The 12,713-nt window shown below is 42.0% G+C and overlaps 1 protein-coding gene across 1 annotated transcript; it reads left to right on the forward strand.

Moving 5' to 3' along the window:
• Positions 1–5,111: 5,111 nt before the first annotated feature.
• LOC133123924 (zona pellucida sperm-binding protein 4-like) lies at positions 5,112–7,177 on the forward strand. The gene is made up of 9 exons (XM_061234646.1): positions 5,112–5,369; positions 5,446–5,636; positions 5,739–5,836; positions 5,908–6,083; positions 6,172–6,361; positions 6,433–6,580; positions 6,659–6,740; positions 6,830–6,946; positions 7,022–7,177. The coding sequence occupies exons 1-9, from the start codon at positions 5,138–5,140 to the stop codon at positions 7,135–7,137; spliced, it is 1,350 nt and encodes a 449-aa protein (XP_061090630.1). The 5' UTR covers positions 5,112–5,137; the 3' UTR covers positions 7,138–7,177.
• The last annotated feature ends 5,536 nt before the right edge of the window (positions 7,178–12,713 follow it).

Genomic DNA, 12,713 nt, shown 5'->3' on the forward strand with positions numbered 1-12,713 from the left:
TATTCAGATGCAGGAGCAAAATGGTTGAGCTCACATTAACATAATACAACTGTTATGATCTATTCTGCATCAGTGTTATCAGTGTTTACACATACCTTCCAGCCAATCAGAATTGAGTTTTCATCCAGACCATCAAATAACTATAATTATCTGTAGTCTTAGGTTTACCTCAATAAAGAAGCATTAGCAAGTAAAAGTAAAAATGGCTGCAATATGTATATAAACAACATGTCAGTCGTATTTCTTTTGTTATTTATTATTATTTAATAATTTCCCAATCTGCTCCCATTACTTATGAAAAAACATAGCAGATGGCTTGTGGAAGGAAGTTAACTTCCTATATTAACCACATAATTTAAATTTTTTCTCAAAGCAAAAACGGTAAGCATTCATTATCACCGAAGACTCTGTAAACACATTAGGTAAACTGTTTTGCAAGAATCAGTGGTTAAGCTTTAATCATTAGCATTTATACATGGTGTTGCTAATCTTTTGCAATGGCTGCTTTCATAAATGCAATGCTGAGTAAAGTAATGATTCCAGATATATGGCAAGGATCATCAAATCCAAATCCAAAGCCCTAGATTGTTTTCTCCCAGGTACATATTTAGCTGAACAATTAGAGCTACTTCACACCTGACTCCCAGGTGAAGGGAGTGTGGGGAAACAGCAGGTTCAGCACGCCCATCGAGGACCGTGATTTGATGATACGATGATAGAAATGTCACATGATGTAACTATATACATGTTTTAGCTGCGCTGCTGCTATGTAAACTCAAAGGGAGGGACAACCAAAAATAATAATAATGAACGAATCTGTTCAGAAAAGTTAACAAGTGAACAGTAAACAGTAAACAGTAAAAATGAAAAGAAAAAGCAATTTTGCTTTAAAATGAGCAGAAAGGTCTCACGTTTAACTCTGTAACAGTTACAGTTCAGGTTTGCGTCTGTTTTTTTAGACCAGGGGTGCACAAATGTATGAATACTCGAGCTCCTTCTCTGTCTGTTTGACCTGTCACTCAGAAAGTACCCCCCCCCCCCCCATGTTTGTACTATGTTTTTTTTAATACAATATTCATTGTACCCGCCCCCCACCCCCTCTTCCCACAAATCACACATATCTGTCCTTCATTTAACTGCTTGGTTGACAGGTTGGGAAAGTTAAAGTTAAAACAATATTTCATGACTACAAAACATTGTTATTTTTCATTATGATGATAATGAGATTAATTAATGAGCATTATTTTTTTGGTGTCATATTTGTGGGAGATATCAATGTGGTCCAGCCATGTGGGGCTGCCCGAAATGGGGCCATTCCTTTTTGAAAGGATTCACTGGGAAACAAATTTAATCCTACCATGATTTTCTGTTATGTACAAATAGCCCTTTTATTCAAGGTTATTTAAATAGATAAGGGTCTAGCATTCTTTTTTCGTGGACTCTCCTGTAATGTACAAAAACACTGTACCGACCTCATGTTTACAAAACCCTTGCCTGTAGCTATTACTGCGCTTCAGTGACCAAGCCCAATGTCATTTATGATTTTTTTTCGCCTTATTCTGGCAGTAGTACAAGTAAAATTAAATAAGCCTATTCACTATGTGGCTGAAGCTCAGCTCTATTGCCACTGTATGGGAAACACGGTATTGTACAGATTAAACTGAAACACGTACACTCAGAAATATAGTGACAGCGGAGGTGCCTTTTTGTTATAAAAGGATAAAATTTTCCAAATGTACCATGAAAGTACAGTAATGCTGTCTTCGGATACAAATGAATACTTTTCCCTTTCAAAAGAAAAGAAAGAAAAAATAAATTACATATCGCTGGCTAGGTGTACCATTTTATGGATTAATTATTATTATTATTATTATTATTATTATTATTATTATGGACTGGACAGGGTGGTTTGAGTATCTCAGAAACTGCTAATCTCCTGGGATTTTCACACAGAACATTTTTATAGTTTGCAGAGAATGGTGCAAAAAAACCCAAAAAAACATCCAGTGAGCAGCAGTTCTGCAGGCAAAAACGCCTTGTTAATGAGAGAGGTCAGAGGAGAGGGGCCAGACTTGTCGAAGGTGACAGAAAGCTGACAGTAACAAAAATAAACACACATTACAACCGTGGTGTGCAGAAGAGCATCTCTGAACACATAATTCATCAAACCTCTAAGTGGATAGGCTATTGCAGCAGAGGACTTAAACCTGAAAAATAAGTCTAATACATACCAAATAAAGTGCCCGCTGTGTGTATGTCACAGAGGATACTGGTCCGGGACTGCAGAGTGTCTGCGCAGCTCAGATAGGGGTCTGCAGAGTGTCTGCGCAGCTCAGATAGGGGTCTGCAGAGTGCCTGCGCAGCTCAGATAGGGGTCTGCAGAGTGCCTGCGCAGCTGGGCCCGGGGTCTGCAGAGGGACTGCAGAGTGTCTGCGCAGCTCAGCTGGGGGTCTGCAGAGTGTCTGCGCAGCTCAGCTGGGGGTCTGCAGAGGGACTGCAGAGTGTCTGCGCAGCTCAGCTGGGGGTCTGCAGAGTGTCTGCGCAGCTCAGCTGGGGGTCTGCAGAGGGACTGCAGAGTGTCTGCGCAGCTCAGCTGGGGGTCTGCAGAGTGTCTGCGCAGCTCAGATAGGGGTCTGCAGAGTGTCTGCGCAGCTCAGCTGGGGGTCTGCAGTGTCTGCGCAGCTCAGCTGGGGGACTGCAGAGGGACTGCGCAGCTCAGCTGGGGAACTGTAGAGTGACAAAATGTATGAAGAATATGTTTCAGCAAGATTTGAACAGTACAAACTTTGGGTAGTAAAAAAAAAAAAAGAAAATGCATAAAAGCTGGAAAGAAAATGAAACATGATGATCTATTGCAAAGAAAAAAAATATTCTGGTTCAGTTTGAACCTTCTTGACGATAAGGGGTGTGCTAGGAAATCACTGGACTATTGTTGCTGAACTGAATTCCATTATTCTAGCCTATTCTGTTTATTGGCTGTATTATTAATAGCCGTCGCTTCATCTTGCACTTGACGGTGCTTTATTGAAATAGACACATCTGGTGGGAAGGATTCATAGCGAAGGCCTAATTGGGCCCACTGAATAGATCAAAGGCATTGTGTTCATCATAGAGAGAACCAGAGCCTTTCAAACGCACTTTTGAAGAAAAAAGCTACCGTATTCACCCACGAGGGGCTGACCATTTAAGACTTGAAATGGATACTCCTTGTCTGAGGAATCAACCAATGGGAGTGGTAAAATGTAAAATGGAGAATAACACAGGCAACAATGAAAAACGGCCTAGTGAATTTAGTACCTTTTTCTAGAAATGTAAAATGTAGCCACTCACAGCTCATGCATCATAAGCTCTCACGGTCATGAGCATTTCTCTTGGATATTGGAGGATAACTGCTTCACTGTATTACAGCAGCCCTAAAACAAACTGATTCTTTATTAGTTTATCTCCCTTGACAGCATGACGTTATTTTCATAGGTAAGGAGTGTACAGGAGTGTGAGGATGAATCAATGAATCGATCATTTATTGATGTATTCAAAGAAGGGCAATTAAATTGCTTCCTGGTTTATGAGGTAAATTATGAGGAAATGCGTAAGATGCTAACTCTCTTCAAGCTGAGTAAAATTAGAGTTAGGAGACTTTGATTGAGGCTTTTCTACTCGTAAAAGGGATTAATGCAGGGGTATCAAACTGAATTCCCAGGGGGTCTGAAGGTTTTTGTGGTTTCCTTTCAATCAGCTGCCAATTAAGGCCAGTTAAACTACTTTAACCAATCAACATCTTTAACCAACCCAGAACACCCCAAAAACCAGCAGACACTACGGCCCTCCAGGACTGGAGTTTGACACCTGTGGATTAATGGAACCAACAACAAGAGATTCTTCAGGTTGAGTAATGTCAGTGAAATGAGGGGGCACAGATGGAAATGAGCAAAAGGCAAAGACATTAGGAAGTATTTCTTCACACAGAGCGTGGTCGCTGTGTGGATAGCTTGTGTCATGCAGTAGAGCAGGGGTGTCAAACTCCAGTCCTGGAGGGCCGCAGTGTCTGCTGGTATTTGTGGTTTCCTTTCAATCAGCAGCCAATTAAGGCCTTGAGAACAAGGTGTGTGCACACTTTAGCCAAGGACTGGAGTATGACACCTCTGCAGTAGAGGCTGAGATTCTGGGGGTTTTCAAGACCAGGCTTGATATGATGCTGGATACTGTTTTGTTTGCAGGTAAACAGTTAGCAACAGTTAGGTACCATTTACTGGTAGGAAAATGGTGTGTGATGTTGGGCTGAATGGCCCGTTCTCATCATTATGTTCTGTTCCGTTATGTTGTTATGTGCTCTATGTGGAGCATGGATATTCAGTGAGGACACTGTCTGTATTTGTATCTATATATATATATGTTGAGACAGCAAAATTATTTGTATTCAGATAAAATTGTAGTGGGTTTGAACCAGTAGTTGGCATTGCTTAACGGGGAAAAGAAAATAAAGACAGACTATCATGAAATGTGAAGTACATATCTATGTTAAAAAAACATCCCATATTCACATTAATGGCTTTTGAATTTGAACTAAACATTTCATTCATAAGATGCTAAATAGCAAAATTGTTTTAGAACTAGCATTCCATTTATGGTATTGATTAAATGGTTGTGTTTCAGGTGGGACCATTTGACACTTTTGACTACAATTCACTTTGACTCGCAATTAAATTCAAGTGGTTCTTTGTTCAATAAAGAAAAACTAGGCTTGTGAATTTCAGAGCAGCTGTTCTAGACCAAGCCACTCTTTGTTGAGGAGCTAGATAATCCCAAAACCATTATTGCAGCAACTAACCTGTTTTGATATCCAACATGCCAATTTGATTAAGGCTACAAATTCAAACTGCAGAATGCACATGCCCATATATTCATTCGCTGCTTGAAACTTGCAATCAGGATGCTTCCTAATGCTCCAGATGGATTTCACTCCAGTGAAATGAATTAATTAGGTAAATGCAGTCACACACACATACTCGCATAGAACAAGGTGCATCTTATTGCACAGCTCTAATCATCAATTACCCAGCTGAAAAAAATCTGAGTGCTTTAAAGGTATTTAAGGTCTAGAGCACTGATTTTCTGCAGTGATCTTCCTGCTTTCATTATGGCTAGTGGTGTGCAGAGTGGGCAGCTTGGAGTATGGCTGTGTGTGTTGGGCTTTGTTCTGGCACAGGATCAAAGTAAATACTTTGGATCGAAAGGGTCTGATGACCTGTTTCACAGATGCCAAGTCAGTGACTTTGCCAGAGTGCCATGTGGAGACCCTGATATTAGTGGTGCTGGCTGTGAAGCTCTCAGCTGCTGCTTTGACCAACAGTGTTACTACGCAAATGAAGGTTGGTGACCTGTACAGTACATGATTGTTCTTGAAACTCCTGTCCTTGCCTGGTTAATGCTTCCCTCTGTTTGTAGTTACTGTCCACTGTCTCCCGGATGGGCTGTTCATGGTTGTGGTGTCCAGAGCCTCTACCATGCCTATGCTTGACCTTGGTTCTGTGAACATGCTGGTGGGTCACCGTGATGGTTACTGTGGTCCTGTTAGTGCCTCGCCTGCTTTTGCGGTCTTCCAATTCCCAGTCAGTGCCTGTGGAACCACAGTGACGGTGAGCTCTCTTGTGATTTGAAATGAATGGCTGCTGGTCAAGAAATTATTCCTTTACGACTGCTTTTTCTCTTTTTTTCAATTGCCCTTCCTTTCCCTTCAGGTGGAAGAGGATTTTGTGGTCTATGAGAACAAGATGTCATCCTCCTATGGAGTGGCAGTTGGACCTTTGGGCTCCATCACGAGGGACAGCATTTATGAGTAAATGATGGCTTTTTGGCACTGACCATTTTCTCCCCTTTGGTTGCTGACTTGTAGTTCTTGTTCTCCAGGCTGGCCTTCCAGTGCAGGTATTATGGCAGTGAGGTGGTTTCTCTGGTGGCTGAGGTGAATACGGTGCCTCCTCCCCTCCCAGTAGCTGCTCCAGGGCCCCTCCGTGTTGAGCTCCGACTGGCTAGTGGGCAATGCGGGGCCAAAGGAGAAAAGGGAGTTGAAGGCTGTTCTAATGGTACTTCTACAAGTTGAAGGACTAATGTGTTACCCCCCCCACCCCCTCCATCTTCCTGTGCGGTAGTAATCCTTCCTTTCCCCTGTAGCGGAGGTGTATAGTGACTACTACAGGGATGCGGACTACCCTTTGACCAAGGTGCTACGGGAACCTGTGTATGTGGAAGTGCGGATCTTGGACAGGACCGACCCACACCTTGTCCTGCTTCTGGAAGACTGCTGGGTGACCTCAACCTCTCACCCCCTTAGCCTGCCCCAGTGGAGCCTCTTGGTTGATGGGTAACTGGCAACATGAGATCATGTGGCTTTGTTTCCGTCCACCAGAATGCTCACTTGGACTCTTTCCCCAGGTGTCCCTACCATGATGACCCTTACCAGACATCCTTGGTTCCTGTGGATGGCTCTTCGGGACTTCCCTTCCCCACCCACTACAAGCGGTTTATTATGCAGATGTTTACCTTTGTGGATTCGGCATCCCTTGTTCCACTGAATGAAATGGTATTTCATCTGTAACATCACCGCTCTGTACGTCCATGTAATCCTGCAGCTGGTAATCCTCTGATCTCTCTCCCCCAGGTGTACATCCACTGTAGTACACAGGTTTGCCTCCCCACTGCTGCTGACCAGTGTGAACGGCAATGTGGAAGAGGAAAACGAAGTGAGTGGTAAATGGGGGACGGGGGATGGGAAGGAAGGAATTTCAACTTCCAATTTTAACTAAATGTGCGATTTCCTTTTTTATTGCAGGACGATCAATTGCTCCTTCACGAAAGCGTTCCATTGAGGAAAAGTCGGTTTCCAGTAAGGCACTTATGATGGCCAATGTCATGCCCGCAGCGGCAGGTCGAACCCTTCACAGTGAAGGTACATGAGATTCGCCTGCATTTGGTATGGTTCCAGTATATCCTTTTGCTTTAACTTGATCCTTTTTATTTCCAGTGCCCCGGTCTCTTGGTTTCAGTTTCCTGGGTGTGGCTGCTTGTGCTGTGCTTCTCTCTGCCCTCGCACTGGCTGCTGCGTGTACTAAACCATCTCCGGTGGAAGTGAAGGTGTGAACGGTTACAAAATAAAGCTATTTTATAAAAAATAAAAAAACTACTGTGGTCAGTCTTTCACTTTCCCTGTAAAATGCCTCGCTGTGTTTTGTAGTTGGCAAAACCTGCTCTCTGGGTTTTCTGGAATTGGTCCCTTGTACTGCAACTCAATGTTTGCATGGTTCATGCGTATAGGTGTGGGGAGGTGACTGACTGCTCTGTGCTGTCAACTTGGGATTGGTTGTACGAGTTCTCATTGCAGTGATCGAGAACGAAATTGTACAAGGCCAAGGCTAGGGAGGGTGCAATTACCTGTCACATTTGTAACTACTGGATTGTAACAAGCTGTTACTACTTAGTCAAGTCAGGCAAGTTCTATATGGATAACCTTCTTAAAGCCTCTATTGAAGAATATTAAAATATTTGTATAAAATCCATTTGATTCCCTAATGTGGGGCCAATACAATGCCAATTTCATACCCCTTTCACTTGTGCTGATTATGTTCCCCACACGTTCATGGTTTGGTTCAGTCGATGGGAAAGGAAACCTTTGCTTTGGCCTGGCAAGTCTGCTGTCCACTACATATCAAGAGCACACTGCTGACTGCGGTGGAATTACTCTGAATTAATTAGATGATTAAACATGTATTTGGTGTCTAATCAACATATTCCTTTGATGCCACAGTGTTGATGGGTAATGCATTCAGAGATTACATTACTACTCCTTTATTCTGGTTGTGATTGGATTGGTGATTTAAAGCTTCTGTTAACATTAAAATGGCCAGTCAGGCAGTTTGACAGCTGTCATTATTCAAGTGTACAGGGCTGGCTTGACCCCCACAAACCTCTGACTATCAGACGGCTGCTCTTGCCTCCTGAACCAATGCGACGACTGCTCTTGCCTCCTGAACCAATGCGATGACTGCTCTTGCCTCCTGAACCAATGCGACGACTGCTCTTGCCTCCTGAACCAATGCGACGACTGCTCTTGCCTCCTGAACCAATGCGACGACTGCTCTTGCCTCCTGAACCAATGCGACGACTGCTCTTGCCTCCTGAACCAATGCGACGACTGCTCTTACCTCCTGAACCAATGCGACGACTGCTCTTACCTTAAATTGTTTTTATTTATTTTTATTTTTTATGTTTTGGGAGATTAATTGCCTGTGGGCATAGCTTATGTATGCTGAATATAGCTGGTTTCGTATACTTGACTCGGAAGCCTGCTTAACTGTCCTAATAAGCACTCATGGGTTGAAGTCTGATAATTAGACATAGATAGTGATCATTTGTGTTGTGGTCACGGGGGGATCTTTGATTGCATTTAGCAGGGAAAGTGATTCCATTTTCAGGCTATAGTGTATTGTGATTTATTTGCCTAGTTTCTTACTTAATATAATTATCCGCTTTTAACTAATGATTGGGCATATGCAATGATGCATACTTGGTTGAGTTGACTGCATATGAATGGATTGAATTTTCTCAATGAATTTCTAAGCCCTGGGGAAAAAAAACGTGCAAGAAACGCACTTCATTTCCCGTGCTTATGATGTGAATGTGGGCAGTCATAGGCAGTCTTATGTTTCCTCTCTCTCCCTTGCGCAGTAAATCTGCAATGTGGTGGTGATAGTAATCCAATTTTCTTCAACCTTTTCCACACTCATTACCATCCATCATGGAAGGCAGTATGCTAGCTCCTTCAGTCTCAGTGAAGGAAAAAAAAAAAAGTACAACAGTCATGTCTGGAACATATTGGTGAGTGCATTATGAGTCATAATTATGGAATATAACGTGTTTTCTCCTATGCAGATTTATCATTACTCAAGGAAAGGGCTCATACCTAAATGGATTAATGGATGAAGAAAAATATCACAATCTAATGAAGAATCACAAATAAAATGCAGTAAACTGAACTAATGACAACACATTTGGTAATTGTAAGATGAGTGTTCTGAGATGTGTACATCTCACATGTAGCTGACTGGAATAATAACATGTTCAGGGAATTATTAGATTCAGTTTACAGTCATAATTAAGCTTTAGTGCTAACTGCCAATTGGCATGGAAACAAATTGTTAATTCTTATGTGCTCATGTGCTGTTTTCAGTTTACATTTTATCACGGTGATGCAACAGCACGTGTCCATCCCCTTAGTAACTGGGTAGGAGAATCTTTCCATAAATTCATACAGTATGTTTTCAATTGTATATTCCTGGCTCACTGTAGCATAGGCTGCTAATCTTATACTGCTATTCCCCCAAACACATATACCCCAGTACTTCAGGAGAGAACAATGAAATGTTTGACAAGACTCATGCACCTCCCAAAAGTCAGGACTGCATGCATTACCATCTGTATTCATTTGTGTTTTCATTGTGATGAATTGTGGAAGCTTTAACTACTCCTAACAATAAAAAAATTTCATTTAAGAGGGATGGCGGATTATCGCACTACTGTCGTAAGATAAGTGGATGATTTTAGTTGAAAAACAAATGTGGGCGAACACAAGAAACATTAAGCCCAGGGGTTGTTTTTTTCTGTTGCTGTTGCTTTTTTGTGCGTTTTAGTGCCAGTGTTGAATTATAGCTGAGCTGAGGGAGTGGGAATTGAAGACTCTGTTCTGAAGCATCCTCCTTTGAGAACTCCCTGGTACTCGTCTGCAAATGGTAATCATGTCCAAAACGCATTGTTTTGTCCATAATTTATGGGCCGCAGTTCCTGTTTGCTCTATGCAGTCAACCATTGAGGTCTAAGAACCAGGCTCCAAATTCTACAATGCTCTGCAAATTTAATCTACTGTGTTCGCTTGTTTCTCAGCCATGGGCATTATCTACCTAATAAACTATTGATAGCTGCCTGCCTGCTGGCAGATGTGTGGTAAGTAAAATTCTTATCAGTCAGAATATTGCATATATGTACCCACGCACGCATGCACACACACACATACACACACCCACACACACACGCACACACACATACACACGCATACACATGCACACACACACACACACTGTGACAGACATATTTACTGTAACTAAAGCATGGCAGCAGATTAGTATTTTAATCAATTACACATCTGAGTAAACATCTGCGTACTAAGAGACCATGTGTTTAAATATCCATGTGTCATTATTAATTTCCTAAATTAAATACTGATCTGTGCCAAATGTCAATACTACAGTATATACCATTCGATATAGAATCTAAATGTAGATCTCTCCACTTTCTTTCATTCAAAACTTCCCAGGATTGTTGTTTTACTGCAGTAGTTACACAAAACTGCTCTCGCATTAAACATTTTTATGCACAAGATTATATGAATCCCACGGTCAATAAACATGAGGTAGGAATATGGTTAAAAAACACATTTAAAACCAAGCAGGCTCGAGTTTTAACCACCAGACACCGCAATGCTGATGTGCTTTTATGAGTACCACAGTTAATATTAATTACTGACGAAAGGAACAAAAAATAAACTTAAAAAAAATACTTTGTCCACATACAAATTTTGGGTAGCTTTCTTGATTCGTGAACATGTTATAATACAGTATATATAATTATTATTACATGGGATATGATGTTAATTGTCATTGTGTCTAATTGTAGTGAACGTCATGTCATATGTAATGTAAAATGGCTTGTGTAAATGGCAGGCATTTATATAGCGCCTTTATCCAAAGCACTGTGCAATTGATGCTTCTCCATTCACCCATTCATACACACACTCACACACCAACGGCAATTGGCTGCCGACCAGCTCATCAGGAGCATTTGGGGATTAGGTGTCTTGCTCAGGGACACTTCGACACAGCCCGTGCGGGGGATCGAACCGGCAACCCTCCGACTGCCGGACGACTGCTCTTACTGCCTGAGCCAATGAGACGACTGCTCTTACTGCCTGAGCCAATGAGACGACCGCTCTTACTGCCTGAGCCAATGAGACGACCGCTCTTACTGCCTGAGCCAATGAGACGACCGCTCTTACTGCCTGAGCCAATGAGACGACCGCTCTTACTGCCTGAGCCAATGAGACGACTGCTCTTACTGCCTGAGCCATGTCGTTCCAGCTTTGTGTGAAGCTGGAACACTTGGGTACTGCCGCACCATGAAAGGGGACAGAACTCGGCGTAGTAAAAGGTGAGAATGACAAATACATTTCCCCAAAGAGCCCAGGTTTTAAGAGATACAGCTTTAGGTTCTGACACAGATCAAGTCCTACGCGTCGGTACCTGAATATGAAGGTGGCATTGCTCCAAGCGTGTTAATGACGCTATTAACACCGTGCTAATGTGTTCAGAGCCGTAAAGGACTCGTCGTTGTAATGTGCCTTCGCTGCTTGTGATGCTGCTCACGTTGCGTGTGAGTTTCTGAAGCCCGGTGAATGTTTGGGTTGTAGGTAAATTGCATCCAAATCAAAAACACTGATGTTTGTAGTTAAAGCCAGAATTGCTACTTATGATGCTGCTCACGTGGCATGTGAGATTCTGAAGCCCAGTGACTGTTTGGTTTGTAGGTAAATTGCATCAAAATCAAAAACACTGATGTTTGTAGTTGAAGCCAGAATTGCATCTTTGCCTGAGGGTGCACACCTGGTTGTTAGCAGGCTTCTCGAAAAAAAACAAAAAAACTGTGCGGTTCATTGGAATGTGATATTGGAAGCATTTGTCCTGGATGAAGAAGAGTACATTACATCCACTAGTGATGTGAGAAATAGTTCAGAACATTGAAACTTTGAAAATATTAAATCAAACCTTGTTCAATCTCCTTCATTTAGTCTCTCCCTCGGTTAACCTACTGAAACAGGCCTTATTAGTATGAAAGTGCATACTGTCAGTATCTAATAGGACCAAAAAGCAGTATTCACAGATTATATTTTTTCAGGTGGTTTTCACAACAGATGCTGCTACAAATTCCTACATTAATTCCTTTATAGCTTATACTGTAATAGCCATGTAGCTAGCTCTGGTGGGCATTCCAGATGTCTACCATTGATTTCAATAGAGAGTTTCCATCAGTTCACTTATTCACAAATATGGTTTGAAGCGAGCCTGAAGTACAGATGCATGCCACCTGCCCGAGTATTGTAATCAGATACAGTATTTTTTACTCATTAGGCGCTGCTGTAGCCTATCCACTTAGATGTTTGACGCATTGTGTGTTCAGAGATGCTCTTCTGCATACCACTGTTGTAATGTGTTGTTATTTGCATTACTGTCACCTTCCTGTCAGCTTTGACCAGTTTGACCTTTCCTCTGACCTCTCTCATTAACAACGCATTTCTGCCCACAGAACTGCTGCTCATTAGGTGTTTTTTGTTTTCTCGCACCATTTTTTGCGTACTCCCAAGAAAATCCCAAGATATCAGCAGTTTCTGAGATACTCAAACCATCCTGTCTGGCACCAACCAATCATTCCACGATCAAAGTCACTTCGATCACATTTCAGTTGATGTGAAAATTAACTGAAGCTTGTATCTGTACGATTGTATGCATTAGACTGCTGCCACACAATTAACTGACTAGATAATCAATTAAGTGGGTATATAGGTGTTCCTAATAAAGTGCTCCGTGAGTGTATATTATGGAAAATAGATCATG

Source organism: Conger conger, chromosome 3, assembly GCF_963514075.1.
Source record: "Conger conger chromosome 3, fConCon1.1, whole genome shotgun sequence".
NCBI classification, from domain to species: domain Eukaryota; kingdom Metazoa; phylum Chordata; class Actinopteri; order Anguilliformes; family Congridae; genus Conger; species Conger conger.